Consider the following 19,196-nt stretch of genomic DNA (forward strand, 5'->3'; position numbering starts at 1 on the left):
AATAAAAATATGGAGCAGGTCACTCTTTGTCAGAGTGTCACTGAGCAAACAACTTCACAGTTAAAGAGCAATAACCACATAAAAGATGAAATCAGAACTCCTATTCATGATGTTTTTGGAAACACCTGATCCCACATATCTAGAAAATTTGGTCCTGTAGAAAAATGAGCAATAAAATAGATGAAAAAAATAAATTCAAACAATAAATATGAGAAATAGTTTATTAAGGTCTGGACTGACCTCGAGTGCTAGTTCCATATCTGTGGGGCGCATTTATAAGACCAGTCCTGAATCCCTGGGTTGCTCCTATTGCTGGCATCCCTAATCCTGAAGTGAAGACACTGCTGTAAGGTACAGTTCCACGGTTGAAGCCTAGTCCATACGGTCTTGCCTGAGTGTTTGCCAAAATGACTGGGCTCATATTTTTGCCTGGAGTATTAAAAGAGAATTCAGGAGGGGGGCTGCTTGCTCTAGCTGGAGTGGATGTGGCAGGGCTAGAGTTTTCTGTAGCCTTTAGAGGTGGCATGGGAATTATATGATGATCTGAAAGAGTCAGCATACTGTTTGCAATAGGTCCAGTGGTCAAGGTAGGCCTGATCCAGTCATCTTTGAAAATCTGAACTGTCAAAGTAGACACTAATGTACATAATCGGTTGGTCACATGAGCAAGTACCATTTGTTCATTGGCATCTCTTCGAATTCTCACATGTACTGATCCAGCCTAGAAAGCAAACGAAAATTTAATGTACTTAATATAACCCTGGTCTACACAAGAAATGACTGGACTTATTAAATGATTGGACTGATTAGTGCCTCAAACTTTGCTTTTAAAAAAATGACACAATGAAGAAAAAAATACATACCAATGAACCAAACCCCAATGTCCAGAAGTGTTCATTTCGAACTTCTAAAACACCATCCAAAGTAGAAACCTAGACCAAGACAAACAGCAATAAATACTACTGATATTAAAATAATAATGTTTTAATAACTTCCTGGGGGTTTTATAAATAAGCAAATTTACTTGAAGTTAAACTATTTTAAAATCAATGGACTTCGAATATAAATATACCCAACTTCAGGATAGATATCTATTAATAGCAACAGCAGCTTCATTTATATACCACTTCATACTGCACTAAGCAGTCTCCAAGTCGTATACAATTGTAAGCTATTTGCCCCCAACAAGTTGGGTACTCATTTTAGCGACCTCGGAAGGATGCTAGGCTGAATTGACCCTGAGCCCCTGGACAGGTGTGGGAGCCAGCCTGCAAAATTTACCCTCCTCATATCATCTTAACTAAGGACAGAAACATCAAAATGCAGGCATCTTACTAACATCTCCAATTTTTTTCTCCTGTTTGGTTTGTAACATCTTGCCCGATGAAAAAGCTTGCAACAAGTATACTATGCATTTTGGTTGACCAATCAAGGTATCACTGTTTGGTGGATTTTTGTTTGAATTTGCTAAATGGCCAACACAGCTACCTCTGCATATTTTCACAATCTTGTAGTTTGTGAGTGAGTGCTGCAGTACCAGCATTTAACCACTGTGCCACCATACCTATATCAAGGTACAAATGAAATTTATCTAAATTTATGTTATTTTGAACTAGTAAAATATTTACAGCAATCTTTTTTGTTCTGACCCTACCAAAAATACATATGTTCTACAAACTATTAACAACAGGACCAGGACCGATTGCTGGGGGAATAGAATTGATGATCAGAACAGATTTATGTCATGAGCACTTGGCATTCATGCTGCTACCATTTCTCTAGTTTAAACAAAAAACACAGTATTACACAATGGTGCATGTGTGTGTGTGTGTGTACTAAACAACATACTTACTATCAGAAAGGTGCATGTAGAGTAGCAACTGTTCCACACAATTTAAACTACTGTGGACCCTTGTTATACACTGGGGTTTGGTGCCAAGATCCCCCGTGGTTAACAAAATCTGTGGATGCTGGAGTCCCATTAAATATAATGGCATAGCAAAATGGTATCCCTTATAAAAATGGAAAATCGAGGTTTGATATTTGAAATTTATATATTTTTTTTAACATTTTCAAACCATGGATGCTTGAATCCATGTATAAGAAGGGCCGGCTGTATATATAGATCTCATTCTACATGCAAAAGTTTTCCCAGCTTTCAGGAGCAGTCCCAAATCCTCTCACCAAATCTTCCAAGACCAAGGAGCTCTCTGGAGCTACATCTCATGAACTGAGAAGAACTACTATTACTTATCAGCAACATATGGTTGGGGTGGGAGGAGCATCTATCAAAATCATGGGATAAGGTGTCCCATCCTCACAAGCTTAGACCATGGGCCACCAGAGTTCTTTATCATACATGCCTAGATGCATTTCCTGGAAACTCATTGAGATGGGGTTAGTCATGGTCACTGTGTACAAATGTACCTTTTAACATTGATTTACCTCTCTTATAAGTTTATCCAGCTGTCCAATCACATGAGGTGGTGTAGTCTGGAAAAAAAGTATTTTTTTAAAAAAAATATTTTATTTTAAGGCCAGCTTCGCCACAGTTTTATCTGAATTTACTTAAAATGGTTTTAAATTGTTTTTAGACAAAACCTTCTCAATGCAGTTTACTAGGTAAAACACTGAAACAAACACAAAAAATCTACCAATTAAGAGAGCAACATAAAATCTTTTAAGTAACATCATTAGTAAAAACTCCAGTTTATTATTTATTATAAATGAGTATATATTTATTTAAAAGGAGACTGGAACAGCCAGGCCTTTAATGTCTATTTAAAACGATCCAGGCATGGAGGTGCACATAAATCCCACACTGGAGTATCATCAATAGGAAGGGGCCACCACAGAAAAGGCTCTCTTTCTTAAGCCACCAAGTTATCACACCTCCTGGCTGGCATGTGAGCATGGACAAGTTCATACAGATGCAGACAGTCTTCAATTAACCTGGTCCCAAGCCAATCTGGGCTCTAAAAGCGATCACCAGCACTATAAATTAGGCCTGGAAATACATATACAACCCATGTAGCCATTGCAGAATCAGTGTTACATATTGTGAATACCTGTACATCCAGGCAGTGGTATTCTCTACCTACTGAAGCTTCTTAAACCAGGAATAGGAAACTTCAGCAGGCCCCAAGACAAATTCAGTCCCCCCAGCAGGTGAACCACATGCTGCATAACCTCCCAAAATGTAGACTACAAGCATTCTTTCAGAAACTGAACTTCATTTCTATATGGAGTGTAAGACTCAAAAGACCATACACACACACTACAGCAAGATCCTCTATAAAGCTCTACATGAAAACCACTTCTTCTGATGAGCATTGTGACCCCACCAATCTGGAGCATATGTAGGATCCAGGAGGAATCCACAGGCCACATGATTTCCATTCCTGTTCTAAGCCATTTCTAAGCTATTCTCAAATAGAACGGATTAGACTAATCTACTATGAATGCAATACAAAAGACAATCAAGGATAACACTCAGTTGTTACAGTGCTGCTGAAATATGAACAATCAAGGTATCTGGGAACTAGCTGGTTCATTGTTTTACACTGCTTGAGTAGGAGGGAAGACAAGACATATTGTCCAAGTACATTTCTTCTGAAGAAAGCACACAGTGGGTGGCAATTTACGAACAGCATCCTTGTTGATATACTGAATTAAAATGTACCAAATGGCACAGAATAAATTGTCAAGTTGTTCTTTTGAGGCTCACATCTGGTGGGTTACTGTGCTTAACTGTGCCATATGTCACATTTTTTTTTACATCTTTCTTCAATTTTCAACTAGCCCAGATACTTCTGTTTTTAGTTATTCCCTATAAGCACAACCATAAGAAAAACTGCCATTGTCATTACATGACTACTGTTGTCACCTAAGTGCTGAAAGTTCATGCAGGAAATTATAAAACAATAAGCACGGCCTGGAGCAAAAAAAAAATATATAGTGAAACCTCATCTCCTGAAATGCCCACTGCCCAGAGCTTTTTGTTTCCAGCCAGTGGCCATCCTGTCATGATAGGGATACCACCATAGAGATACAGTAATATCACCATGCAAACACCCAATCTCATCTGACTTGCAAAGCTAAATAGGTTAGACCTGGTTAACACTTAAGAGGGAGACCACAAATAAATAGAGGGATGTCCTAATAGTGTTAGGTAAGAATCCTGGCTGAAACCTCGAAGAGCTATTGCTGTTGGTCAGAGTCGAAATACTGGTCTGGATGGACCAAAGGCTTGACTCAAGTTTTCATTTGTCTAGTACATGGTTCAAGAGATTCTGATTCAGAAATGTCTTTAGTATGATTCTAAACAGGCCCCTGAAGAAAGTCTTTTGAGTGTCCATAGTACATAAGGCTGAAATGCATCAAGCTTTTCGACCAGAACAGGCTATCTTTCGAACACTGAGATGTGTCTTTTTTCTTCTTCTGTAGGTTCCTTTGGATGCTGCTCAGTATTCCAATATAAGCTAGCTTCATCTGCCCTGCTTTTCCTTTTCTGACTCCTGCTTATATGCCCTGCTCCTAAAAATCTGTGAGCATGCCTAGTCTTCAGTTATGTCAGTACTCACCAGCTGAGTCTATCAAAGACAGATGAAAGCCAACTCTAATTTTAAGATGGAACCAACAGTCTAAAAATATTAGCATTGTTGGTTCACTTTCTTGGCCTCAGGGGACGACAATAGCAAACCTCCTCTGAACAAATTATGCCAAGAAAACCCTGTTATAGGATTGCCATAAGTCAGAAACGACTTGAAGGCACACATTAACAATAATAACAAATTGCTTGTTCTCTTCTGTTTATTAAATCCTTTCACTTCTGTCCAGTAAGATTCAATTTTATTTGTCCATCCAAATGAATGAATTTCAGTATTATTATCTTAATAACGTAAGTGAAAAACAGATAAGCCAGTCTTTTTCTCTTAAAGAGTAATTTCTATAAAAAAATTTAAAATTAGAATATAAGCCAGAAATCCTACTTCTAAATATGTTGGAACAAAAATTAGAAGAAAAATACGGAAATATTATATTCTATATGCTAACTTCAGCCAGACTGGTATACGCAAGATACTGGAAAACCAAAAAGGAAGTACTTATAGATGAATCGATTACTAAATTTTTGGACATACTAGAAATAGATATTCTGTCAAAAAAATTGAATAGAGAAACAAAAAACACCAAAATGGATGAATGGGAAAAATTATTAGATTATATAAAGCAAAAATGAGGAAGTGATTTGAGGATAGAATTTAGAGATTAAAGTGAGAAATAAAACAAAACCGGAAAAGAAGATAACTTTTCAAATTTGTAATACTATTTAAAGTATATTATTATGTGCATAGTGATATAAATCTTGTAACTGAAATATCTAACCATCTATATTGCGTTATGTAAATGATATGAATATTACAAAGACATTGTAATCGATATATAAAGATGTAGGGTAAGCACATATTACTTAGAAAAAAGATATGCAGAAAAGATGTAAAGTTATGAATCAAAAAGTAGGGGTCTTCGGAAGTCTTTTTAGATTTAATTGTGAGTTAGTCTTTATGTAGTCCAATTGTTGTGATCTGTTTTAAATGTCTGTATTTAATGTATCCGTATTGTATTGTATGAATGGATTGTCTTTTTAAAACCAATAAAAATGTACATTAAATTTTTTTTTTGCAATTTAATTTTTAAAACTTAGAAGAAAAAGTTATAATTTTGTAATCCTTTTTTTTAAAAAAAGACTTGATAAAGTTACAACTTTGCCAAATTCAACTTATATACAAATCTTTCCCTGTATCAACCAATATAAATTACTCCACTCAATATTCTAGCTGTAATGCATTGAAACTGTATTACATTCTGCTTTGAATGTATTTAAAATAAATGCTTCAGTATTTTATTTTTTCAGAGATCCTGGGGAGAAAGCATCTATTAGTCCTGCCAGGATTTACTGCCAGCATTTCAGCTTTCTGAAGATTAACTTCATATTCATATAGATGACTAAATAAATTCTTGTTCAATTAACAGCTCAGAAATTCACTCTTAGGAATCAGTAGCTCCTATGCACCTTCCAGAGAACAGTTCTATACAATTAAGATGACAGATGGTAGCGAGCTATAAACTAGGCTAAAGAAACAAACAATCAAGAGGTCAAGCATCCCTACATGCTGTTTCAAGCATCTCTTTTTGTACTGTTTTCTTAAAATGTGCAAAGCATCTGTCAGGTCAAAGTTATAAAACAATAAACCATCAGTACATAGCCCTTGTGGGCAGGAAATGATGATCTTCCTATATCTTCTTTGCTTTGCTTTTCTATAACAATTTTTGTACATTTCACAAAATGGGAGTCTGCATGTGTATGAATTTTGCCAGCTCCTTCTTTTTCTGTTGTTCAAGTCAGCTAAGTGCTGCCAATATTGATTATACTGTAAAACACCATTACAAAATGGTTTCAGTCATTCTCTCACCTGAAGCAATACCTTTCCACTGTAGACACTCATGGGATACATAGTACCAAATGTCATCAAGGCAATAGCTACTGCAGAGGCAGTATCAACAGCAAAATAGTTACTGAAATAAACAAACATATTAGAGGGCATATCTGGTTTTTTTCTAATATTCAGTATTTGTTAATATTATGCTAAGTGTAGCTATACTTACTTAATTTCAATTAGCATGTATGTAATGCAGAGAGCTAAAGCCCCAGCAAGGTCGATCAAGACAAAAGGATTCATGCGTGGAAGAAATATGCTGCTCAAGCCAGGAATGATACCACACAAACTAAAAGAAAGTAGTAATATAATTAGTAATGAAAACTGCAAGATAAACAACCACACACCCTATTTATAGATACAGTTGTACGTTTTACACTAGCTCTCTACAAAGAGGGGATTTTAAACTGAGGACAATTTTGAGCCTTGTTAGTGAATTGTAGTGGGTGGGGGAATGCAAGTATCTGAGGAATATTCAGTTGGATCATTTCCAGCAACTGATACCATCAAAAGCAGAACAGCTATGTTAGTTTGTTTGTTTGTTTAATACATCTGTTTGTCACTTCTCAATCCACCAGGGCTCTCAAGGTGAAGTACAAAGGATAATATTTAAGCATCTCAATATTTAAGCAACAATATTTGCTAGTACAGTAGGCCCTTGGTATCTGCTGGGTTTGGTTCCAGGACCCCCGTGTATACCAAACTCCGTGGATGCTCAAGTTCCATTATATACAATAGACAATAAAATGGTGTCCCTTATATAAAATGATAAAATCAAGGTTTGCTGTTTGGAATTTGTATATTTGTTAAATATTTTCAAGCCTTGGATGCTTGAATCCGTGGATAAAATATCTGTGGACATGGTGGGCTGACTGTATTTTCTGGCCTGAGAAAGAATATTTACCAGTAATTCTTCGCAACCTCCATTAATGATTTCCAGATGTATAAAATGCTTTAAGCTTTGTGAATGATATAATATGATGACCATCCTAGCAATAACTCTACATGCAGAACAATCCTTGGCAACTCTAGCTAAAAGGCTCAGAAAAGCAGGTAATGGGAAAGTTACTGTAGGACTGCTGAAGTGAGGGGAAGCACAATCTAGCCTCTGCTTTTGGTCACAGAACAATAGCCTCCCTCCACTGTAACAAGGGTGGGGGCAAGCAGGACTTTCACCCATCCATCTGCCAAAGAAAGATCAGCTGCCGGGAACTTGCTTATCCTTTACTCCTTCTCCTGCCAAAAATAATATTTTGGCCTCAAGAGCCAATTCTCCGGAGTCTGCATAGAAGCACACTGTGATCCCAGCCACTGGCCAGAAGATTAATGGTTGCTGGGCTGTATGTATACATGTGTATTTGGGTGCATGTGTATTGTTAGAAACTTATAAGCTGCTTTGAGGATCATTCCATCAAAGATGGGATATAAATAACCTAAGAAATAAGAAGACAGTGTGAGATCCAGAAGAGCAGGTATCAGTTCCAGGAGACACCTCTGGGATAACACTGGGCTAAAAAAAAAATGTAGTGACTGCAATGTAGCTTCATACATCGGGGAGAGGTAACTTCCTTCTGCCTGGATGCTGCTGGATTACGAATATTATTTACACTAATTACACTGGCTCCTGGTATGCTTCCAGTAGCAATGTAAAATGTCCTCTGACAACCTAAATCAGGAGTTTTGTTCTACTGATTTGAACTACAAATGCCACCATTCTTCCCCTTTGATTGCTGGCTGAGTCTAAAGGGGCTTCTAGTCCAAAAGAAAGTGAGAGACTACCAGTGCCCTTTTGGAACTACTGCTTTAGATAACCTTGCCCCAATCTTGGGTCCTCAGAGGTTATTAAACTACAGTTTCCAGAATCCTTTATCACATGTCATGCCCTCTACAGAGTCTGAGAACTGCAGAACAGTAACACCTGGTGAGCCAGAAGCCATTAATTATTTTTAAATCATAGAGCACTTTTAATTTATTTGCTGCCTAAAATACTTTCCAGGAAACTCTCATTATAGAGGCCAAACTGGAGTCTACTGTAGTTGACTTCAAGATTCTGTCCAGTTTCTAAATCATTACTTACAACTATGCTAAACACATAGCAAAACCTATTACTGTAGGTTTTATGAACACAAGAGATCAATGTCTTCTAAATACTGCATAACTGTTTGCCCCTAAATTTATAGGAGGCCATTTTAGTAGGAAGTGAAGGATATGGAAGTGTAATACCAGCAAGTTCCATGGCCAGATCTACTGTCCTTGCCATAAAGCCCTTGCCTTTGACTTTCAAATGAGGAACTGGGGAGCGATCTGGTCCAAAGGCTGGCAGTTGCAAAACCCTGCAAAATATACAACTGCATTGTTATTCTCAACCTTACCTCCGACTGAGATCGGCAACATGCTCCTGAAGCCAGCTTGTACTTGCAGCTACCAAAAAAAAAAAAAAAAAGAGTAGTATGTGTTACCGTAAAAAATCATTACCTTATCTTACACAAAATCTATGTTTGAAATACTATTTTATTGCTCTTACAAGTTCTATCCCATCAAGTCTATGGGTCTGTTTGTGCGTTGTATACCTTCAAGTTGTTTCTGACTTATGGAAACCGTAAGGCAACCCTATCGTTGTTGCTTGGCAAGATTTGTTCAGAGGGGCTTTGATCTTGCCTTCCTCTGACACTGAGTGTGAGCAGGGATTGAAACCCTGAGCTCAAGATTAGAAGTTCAACACTCAAAACACTACACCACACTAGCTCTCTGGTAAAGTCTATTATATTACAATTTTAGCTTGGCTAAATCAATTAACGCAAATTTTTTAAACCTACACTACTAACCCAGTAGTCTTCACACATGTACATGGATTTAAGACTGTTCAGCTATAAATAGGAAATCATGGGGGGGTGGGGTGGGGTGGGGAACAAGCTTGGTTGCAAGTATTTTAAATATTACCATAGGTCATACAATTAATTTGAATTTGATCCTCTTGTCTAAAACGTAGTGAGACATTATAACCACCACAATCAAGTGTCCTCTACAGGCTGTCATTCTCTGTAGTCCACCAAGACAAACCTGTATACTAATAATAGTAATTATAATTATAATTATTATTTATATTCCGCTTAATCTCAGGGAATCCAAGCAGATTACAGCAGTAAAATAACATACAATTAAAAGAGAAATGCATTAAAAATTCCAAAATCCCCAACCCTCCCCCCTAACATAAAAACACAATCAAATATACTGCTGTTAATACCTGAACTACCTAAGCTAGGCTGCTTGTTTCATCTATCTCTAAAAAAAGGAAATCTCACGTATATGTTCTGCCTAGTCACTATTAGCTTTTGGAATACCCCAGATTAGTTGATTCCAGTAAGAGGCAAAGATACACAGACTGCAATAATGAGAGCTTTTTAACTGTTACAGCATGGTGGCTCTAATGGCTACTATTATCATGAAAATTATTTTTTTTCTTTCAACACACATACCCCGTATTATCTTAACAAATGAGAAATATATTCCTATATTCTAATTTGGCCTATATAGAAATGGGATGGAATATATGAACCCTGGGTTCAGGTCAATCCCCTTAGGTATTGTGCCAGCACAGTTATAAACTTCTTTTTAACATTATCAATCAGGATTAGAATACTAGTGGAGTGTGAAAAATATGTCAATTAGCATCTCTGTTTTTACCATTCTTATGGCACCATCTATTTGACTACTGAGGACAAATTTTCTCAGTTAAAGAGAAGGGAAGCCAAAGAACTAGGTATATCATTTGCAAGATTTATTTATAAGACATGAAACCAAGTCAGGAATTCACACAAAACAACAACTGGGGAATATTTGTGTCTCATGGTTTCAAATTACGGTAACCAGTTTTATACCTGGTCCATCCTAAAGTCAAGCTTGTAACAGGTCATTCATTAACTAAATTTGAATCAGGGATGTTTCAAAGAAGTTTCAAAGTTTGCTATATTAACTTCAAAAAAATATTCTCTCTTGACTGCCCTAAGTGTTGTCACTGTAATTGGTCCTATGACATAATATATATTCTCCGTTATGGGAAGCCACTCCATTTAAAGAAATCTCAGTTAAAATATGTGAATATTGAGAAATAATTTTAAAACAATGGTACACCACTGAAACTGAGCTCTATAAACAAATATCTGCCAAATATTGGAAAAACTGCCATGCTGTTGGTACTTTCACACATGGTACTGCTGTTCAAAAGTAAATAATAATAATAATTGGTTAGAAATTTTCAATAAATAAGGAACAATAACTCTATATATGTGTGTGTATGTGTTTACTCTTCTGTTTACTCAAGGAAACAAAAACCTTAATAATAAAGAGCTGATAATATTTTTGTCAAGCAGCTCGTACAGTGATTGCTCAAAAAGGAAAGGGTTACACAGTTTATGTCTGAAGTGTTGGTATGAGCAGTTATGGCCTTTCACTCTCGTGAAAAAACAACTATGACTTCTTTATTATAGATTGGTTTCTATTTATTTATTTTATTAACAGAAAAACAGATAAACATGATTTATTCAGCTTTCATACTGATGCTTGTAATGATATCCTAACTTGAAGGCAAGGTGTGCATTACATGTTTTGCTAAGGAGTACTGTCAAATCATAAACTTTATTTATTCTACAGAATTTTATAATATTATATAGCTTTCAATACATTTTAAAAAGCAATATGCAAACTAGTTTGCACTTATGCAAGTCAAGGTCAGCTGCAGGTGTTATAACGAGATTAAGATACCATAGCTGAACTTGAACACTTCCCACAAAACTATACTCACAATTAATTCCTATTGACTTTAATAGTATTTATTACCAGATAAGTATGTATAGAATTTCAGCTTTAATCTAGCCTAGGATCATACATGTTGACAAAATTATGTGCAGAAACAAGCCACATATTATAGAGGTGCCATAATTGTTTTATAGGAAAATTATGTTCTAGAATTGAACAACTACTATTCAGGCCCATCCACAAGTCTATTTGGAAGGAAAAAACTCTCCAGAGATTAGGATGCACAGCAACAAACCTCAGATCCTGTACCAATGTAGCTTTCCTTTGCAGTGCCATTCAGAAAACATGAAAAACAGATAAGAGTCCATTTCAAGCATAGAAGTCTTCAGCCATGTTTATCATTCTCCAAAGTGCAATGCAAACAAGGGAATGCTTACACTTCCTTTCCTCCAGGACCTTTATGCATATTGGAGAAAGAGGTTTGGTGACAACCATACATATAATTATTGATTAGTAAGAAACATTTTGAACTTACTCATTTTAGAATTTTTTCTCATATACTTATGACATACCTTCAGAGACATAAGCAAAAGGTTTGTTTCTAACAGACAGCATTGTAAACAAGTTGAAAGACAGTGCCACAAAAGTGCCAACCAACAATCGACCCCTAAAAAGAGTAACAAAAGTAATCAATATCCCTTCATCAATTTAATAAGTTACATTAGCCACTTATCATCATCATCATCATCATCATCATCATCATCATCATCATCATCATCATCCTCCATATATTATATTTTAGTCTTATTCAATTTCTTTTTCAACTATATCTAACCAGCTGAGATAAAGATCTTATTTCTTTATGCAAGTGTTCATCTTATCCTAATAGCCAAATTATAAGAAAGTAAGCTTCATGTACTACACATAAGGATTCTGTTACATCTATAAACTTTAATTCCTTATCTGCAACAACTTTCTGAAATCCATTTGTTAACTGATTAATTATTTGAACTGATTTCCATTTACAGATACAGCCTGGATTCCTTAATGTCCACAGATTTTTGGTATTGACCTATGTCAGTATAAATTTTATGTATACCTCTGCACTACAAACTGTAGTATTATATAGTTTTTTGTTTTGTTTTGGTTATGCCACTTTGCTCCTACAATGTTTAATTCTACATATTTTGTATATTAAAAGCACTTACGTGTGAATCTCTGGTTGTTCCAGAAACCTCTCAGCACTGTAAGACATGAGAATCAGTTTTAGAGTCAGTTCCATACTACTGCTTGAAACTATTACTAGAAAACTACATTAAATTCTATTATTTCGTGGATGCTGCCCTTGTTACACATAAATCTTAAGTGCAAGCAACATATATTCCTACCTTTCTTTTAATATAAAAAGTGCTCCAAGCTGTGCCAGAACTGTGGAGGCAAATACTGCTAAGACTTCCAATCTCTCAAACCTGAAATTTGGAAAAATCAAACATTTAAAAATCAATATGAAAAAATAAGGACATTTATCAGAAAGTAAATTCCATTAAATTAAGAAGGATTTGTTTCCAAGTATGGTCAGAAAACTGATTAAATATGACATGAATACTGTTTTTGTCCTTGACTCTCTAATTTTAAAAAAAGTAACATGGGAGATCAATCTTTGTGCTAAGAATGATTGAGTGAATACATATATACTGTGTGTGTGTGTGTGTATGTGTACATACACACCCCTCCATATTTGTGGCTTTGATATTCGCAGATTTGGTTATTCATGGATTTGATTAATATGTTCTCTCTAGGAGTATCTAGGTCCTCCAGTGCAACTCCATGGTCAACTTTAACTACAAGTTGCACTGATAGACCTAGAGATTCCTAGAGAGAATGCTCTACTAGGCATTTTTAGCTCCTCCAGCAGAGTTCTGTGGTCAGTGTCTGTTGGCGTCCTGTCAGGTAAAAACATGGTGTTTCCTTATTTGCGGTTTTTCCATATTCACGGGGGCCTTGTGCCCCTAACCCTAGAGAATATGATGGGACAAGTGTGTGTGTGTGTGTGTGTGTGTGTGTGTGTGTGTGTGTGTGAGAAAGTCTCTGTTCAAACCATCTAATTTCTTAGCCAGAAAAAAGGCTACAATTAAGGCTTGAGTACAATGTCATTTTGGTATGCAAGTTTCACCTTTCTTATCTGGCTGAGGAACTTTGTACAAAATTTGCGCAGGTTCTTAAACAGACTTTGTTTATAAAACTATTAAACATTCATGAAACTAGTAAATCAAACTATTAACCACTTGTTTCACTTTTTAGGGAAATAAACATTTTTCAAACATTTTCTGATGACATCAAGCTTCAGCATATTATGCAAACTTACCCAAAGGAATAGGCTGGGGTAGGCTTTTTCATCATCACCCAATAACTTATTAAGCAAGTTATTAAACTAAAGAAACAAAGAAAAATTCAAATGAAAATTCAAATAAGTAAAATCTAGCTATCAAAAGCTGAGGTGAGTTCCTGATTTTCAAAAAATAACCTTCAAATAAATTTCTTTGACAGTGCAATCCTCAAAATGTTTACTTAAAAGAATGCTCTAAGGCAGGGGTGTGCAAAGCCCCTGGGGCTCCTAAATGAAGCTTTCAGGGCCTGAATCTACAGGACCTAAGCAGAGCAGTGGAGGAGAGGGCAGCTTGGAGATATCTCATCCACAGGGTTGCCATGAATCAGGGTTGACTAAAGGGCCGTTAACAACAACAACACGTGCATAAGGATGGACTGCTAACCTGTGAAATCTCATATCAAAACACAAGCAGCCTGCCACAATCTTTGGTTTTCTTTAACAGGTTAAGAACCTATCATATAAATTTCATATATTTAGGAATTTAGTAAGCAAACATACCTGAAAAGATCAAAGATTGTTAGGTATGTGTATGCAGTTAAAGCTGTGGAAAGAAGATGACAGTTTATTCATGTAGAAAGAAATGATAAACCTACACGTTTCTCTGTGTGCAAAGAAACTTAGGCCCCATACAGACTGCCAAAATAAAGCTGCTTCAGGTCACTTTGGAGGTATGCTGTTTAAATGATGCAAGCGTCCTAAGAGTCCAGAAGCTGTGCCAATGCCATGCTCCAGTTCGTAGGACCAGAACGTGGCTTTGGCGTGGTTTCCAGCCCCTTAGGACACGTGTGTCATTTAAACAGCATACCTCCAAAGTGACCTGAAGCAGCTTTATTTTGGCCTGTCTGTATGGGGCCTTAGGCTTATTTTCAAAGATATAGGCCCCATACAGACAGGCCAAAATAAAGCTGCTTCAGGACACTTTGGAGGTATACTGTTTAAATGTTGCATGCGTACTAAGAATCCGGAAGCCACACCAAAGCCACGATCTAGTCCTAAGGACTGGAGTACAGCTTTGGCGCTTCTGGACTCTTAGGACACATGCAACATTTAAACAGCATACCTCCAAAGTGTCCCAAAGCAGCTTTATTTTGGCCTGTCTGTATGGAGCCAAACATTTAATTAGGTTACATGCCAGTTCCTATGTAATGAGCACATTTGTTTTAAAGATGTTCCTCTAAAGTCACCTACCAGAGTCTTAAGATCGACTGGGGAAGGCTTTCTCTTGGTCTCATCATCATCACAGACTCTTTTGGTGAGGACACGAGAGAGCCTTCTCACTTGCTGCTCCCACCCTCTCAACTCCCTTTTGTGGGAGAATAAGCTGACACCCTATCTGCTCTCCTTTCTTTGACAGGCAAAGACCTTTCTATTTAAGCAAGAACCAGGGAAGAAATATGCAAGCAACTTTAGGATAATTTCCTCCTGTCTATCCATATTCTTTCTGGCCTAAAGCACGGCCCCTTTTACACTTCAAAATCATAGCACTATGATTCTTGCTTTAACTGCCATGGCAGCATCCTATGGAATCCTACAGTTTGTGGTTGGTGAGACTCTAGGGCCCTCTGACTAAGAATTCCAGATTTCTCTCCCTAAACTACAAATCCCAGGTTCCATGGGATGGAATCATGGCAGTTCAAGTGGAATCATGGTGCTACAATTTTGTAGTGTGGAAGGGGACCAAGGACAGGAAACATGTTTCCCACACTGAGGACTACATGCCCACAGGGACAATGTTTTAGAGGCCGTGTGCTATTCATCTATCCCAGATACTTTGCCACTTAGCAAGATCCACTACAAATGTCCTTCTTGATAAAGTGAAACATTGTGGGACAAACAACATATCAGATGGTCCCCCCACTGCCATCATGCTGCTGCATCATGACAAACATTTTTCCCCACCACGAAGCAGCAGTAGTCCTATAACTGACTCCTTTGATTTCTCAGACCTTGCACCTCAGATATCTGAGGAAGCTCCTAGGCATCCTTCTTCCACAAAATGCTAGTATCAGATTTGAAATACATCCTACTGTCTAGAAATATTGCTGCCACTTTGCGTTGGTGGGAAAGTTGCTATGGAAAAGTTATGGCAGTGGCCCAGTAGCTCTGCCATGAAATGAAGAGCTCATCCTGGTACATGACAAAACCAATTGCCTCCTTCTTGTCAAGATCATACCATGCAAGGAGGGACTAACCTTTTCATCCCTAGCATACAGTCAACTGCTAGGGTATCCTGTTGTTAAAAATTGGGGAGGAGGAGATGTGCAAGGAAGCAGCATATATATTAAAGTAATCTTTATCAGTCTATAAAATGCATGCCTCTCCAGTGTTGCCCAACTGCAACTTCCATAGCCATAAGCCATATGCATATGGGATAGTGGGAGTTGCAGCCCAACAATATCTGGAGAGTCACACATTATTATCCCTGTATTTTATTATCCAGTCACCCCGAGACACAAATAAAAATGGCAGACAAGGCAATAAAACACACAAGGTCATGATCAAATCCATTCACAAGTAATAAATATCCTATTGCATGATCTCTCTTCATGCACATTTCTAATGTTGGAAAATTTACTTAATTTCAAATTGCAATGTTGGGGGAATAATGCGGCAACAGCCACCTTCAAGACATTTTCAGCACAAACAGTACTAGTGATTGTGAAATCACATCCAAATGGTGCCAGTCAATAAAGCCCAAAACCAGACAGATTGCAGGCTGATTAATCTTGCTATCTTGTTAAGCCCCACCTGGGAAAACCTCAAGGAAGAAATGACAAAAGAAAACAACAATGAGCTAGAGTGTCTTTTGAAAACACCTGATAGAAAGACAGCATTTAATATCACATGATGCTAACAGACCTAACCGCATTTAATTGGCTGACTCTCTTTATTACAAACCAAGATTCTATAATCAATTGAATAATTGATTCGATAATCAATTTACCATCCACAAGCATTTAAATGTAGAAACAGAAACATACCTATGCTGTTTGTAGAACTGCACCACATAAGAAGGAACCCAGTACATACTATGTTTATTGCACCAAACAGCAAGATCTTCCAGGACTGTAAATGACAATAGTTAAAATAACTATTTTGTAAAGGAATTAAAAATGTTTATTGCAAGAAAAATTATAGTCCTGCAACATAATCATACAAAAATAATTGTGTAACATCAACTTCAACTCCTTGCAAATCTCAAAGAGCACTGACACATTCTGGGACATATGTATGATCCAAAACAATGTAAACTATAGTTTACAAAACCACAGACAAATAGCAGAACCACATGCTCCTTTCTATGTCTCTTCACTTTCCATTGCATGCCAGGTTAGGAACAAGCAATTTGACTTCCACTGCGCCAGAATTCCCTGTTACATTCAAACTAGGAAATTCTGGTTTAACATCAGTTAAGAAAGTCAGGGCACACAACTGCGGTACTCATCTAAGATCTCAAACACCATGGACCAGTGATTTTATTGGTTCATAAACCAATCCTCTGAACCCCTACCTAGAAGTAAATTCTACTGATATTAATTAGACTTACTCCTGAGTAAACAAGGCACTCTAAAACAAGTAAACCCATAACCAGAGCAATGAACTGGCATGGCAGAGAGAAACAGAACATGGCATTACTCATCATCAACTCATCATTACTTCCAGGCCCCGCTGTGGATAACAAAATCTGTGGATGCTCAAGTCCCATTATATACAACAGGGCAGTAAAATGGTGTCCTTTATATAAAATGGCAATACAAAGATTTAATTTTTTGGAATTTAAAAATATATATTTTCAAACTGTAGATGGTTGAATTTGTGGATGCAGGATCCATGGAGACAGGGGCTGACAGCACTTCCTTTTGTATTCCCTGTTATAAATGGAAACAATGCTCACCCTTCGGTCAGAGGCGACCGATCTGAATTCCTGCGTCAACTTGCCAAGTAGGGATCTCTGGGATTTGCGAAACAAATATATTGTCCCCTGAGAACAAAAAAAAAGGAACAGTAGCGTTTGCTGACTTCTTTATTTCTATCTCCTTGAGCTTGATTTCTGATCACAAACAAAATACAATTGTCAAAAAAGTAACACTGAGTAGCTGGAACAAGCCCTCTAAATAAGAGCGGACATTCGGAAACAGTGTGGCGATTCCTTAGATAAGCGTAGCTGCAAGCAATGCCACTGGTTAGAGCAGTGGTCCCCAAGCTGTGCCCTTTGAGAGGTTTTGGACTTCAGCTCCCAGAAGCCTCAGCCATGCTGGCCAATAGTCAGGGATTCTGGGAGCTGAAGTCCAACATCCCTTAAAGGGCACAGTTTGGGGACTGCTGCTTTAGGACAAGCTTATGGCCTTGAACACCAGCATAACAGGCAGAAATGCAACAGGTGAAGTAAATGGCATTTTCCAACTTTCACTCAATCTATTTCTAACCCATCAGCCTTCTAAAGGCCTCAGATTATTAGATGGCTTCACTATTACACAATTTAGGTATCTTCATGAACCTATAAAGCAGTTCAGACTGAAAGGAGCTAACTTGCTCAGGGGCACCCAGGAACCTCACAAACATCAGGGCTCTTCAGTAAGGAATGCACTATGACATATTTGCTAAGGGCTGCTGGGGTCCCTCTGGGATTTGCAAGGTCCTCTGCAGGAGCTCCGCATTATGCCAGGAAACTCACCGGGCGAACGTGGCTGCTGCCAGATTGCAGAATTAATTTGGTTTGACGCCCCTTGAACTGCCAAGGCTCAACGCTATGGAATCCTGGGATTTGTAGTCCGTTGTGGCACCGGGGCTCTCTGACACAGAAGGCCAAATAGCACACGAAACTACAAATCCCAGAATTTGCACAGCACTGAGCCTTGGCTGTGAAAGCAGTGGAAAAGGGGGGACATAGCCATAACACAACATAGGCTGCATCCACACTAGAGGAATAACCCGGTTTGGCGCCGCTTTTCAGCATCCTGGCTCTTGGCTATGGAATTCTGGGAGCTGGAGTTTGTTGTGGGGCCCAGTGTGGATGCAGCCTAAGAAGTGGCTGCGCATGCGCACAAACGCCCTCCTCCCCAGCGGAGCCCGAATCCCGCTTTTGTGTTGAAAACGACAAGAACCCACTCACCATGTTGAGGGAGAAGCGGCTCCCCAAAGGGGCCGGAAAAGGCGGGCCCTCCCTGTCGCCATGGAGATGACGTGTCGGAGTCCAATCAGCTGACGTGTGATTGGTCAGTCGCCGGAGCAGGGCAGGAACTGACGCGAGACGTCCTCTGTCAACGTTGCGGCGGGAGGGGAGAATAAAACACGCATGCGCCGGCTCTGTGGGCAGTAACTAGCAGCAGGGCGCTTCTACGGCCTCTAGAGGCGGGACCAAGTTGCCAAGGTTACGGAGGCCCGGCTCCCATTGGTCCATTCCTCGTCGGGGAATGAAGTCGGTTGTCTGTCAATCAGACCGCTGTCCACAGACACAAAGGGCCGATTGTACCTCACGAAACAAATCCCAGAATTCCAAAGCATCTAGCCATGGCACTTAGAAGTGGTGTTACATGGAGGTGGCTTGTATCCAC

At 38.2% G+C, this 19,196-nt stretch overlaps 1 protein-coding gene across 3 annotated transcripts; it reads right to left on the reverse strand.

Moving 5' to 3' along the window:
- Positions 1-207: 207 nt before the first annotated feature.
- LOC149310797 (zinc transporter 6) lies at positions 208-18,853 on the reverse strand. 3 transcript variants are annotated; one of them, XM_089529784.1, is made up of 14 exons: positions 18,755-18,853; positions 17,537-17,623; positions 16,623-16,707; positions 14,140-14,182; positions 13,618-13,683; positions 12,641-12,721; positions 12,461-12,496; positions 11,825-11,919; positions 8,870-8,918; positions 6,667-6,786; positions 6,474-6,576; positions 2,446-2,493; positions 864-932; positions 208-721 (listed from the first exon to the last, which is right to left on the reverse strand). In XM_089529784.1, the coding sequence occupies exons 1-14, from the start codon at positions 18,755-18,757 to the stop codon at positions 224-226; spliced, it is 1,383 nt and encodes a 460-aa protein (XP_089385910.1). In that variant the 5' UTR covers positions 18,758-18,853; the 3' UTR covers positions 208-223. The 3 variants fall into 3 exon arrangements, with proteins under 3 accessions (XP_089385910.1, XP_089385907.1, XP_089385911.1); XM_089529781.1 differs by lacking the exon at positions 18,755-18,853 and adding an exon at positions 18,317-18,637; XM_089529785.1 differs by lacking the exons at positions 16,623-16,707; positions 18,755-18,853 and having other exon boundaries at positions 17,537-17,619.
- Positions 18,854-19,196: the final 343 nt, after the last annotated feature.

Source organism: Sceloporus occidentalis, unplaced genomic scaffold (assembly GCF_023333645.1).
Source record: "Sceloporus occidentalis isolate IW3139 unplaced genomic scaffold, rSceOcc1.0.p SCAF_6, whole genome shotgun sequence".
NCBI classification, from domain to species: Eukaryota; Metazoa; Chordata; class Lepidosauria; order Squamata; family Phrynosomatidae; genus Sceloporus; species Sceloporus occidentalis.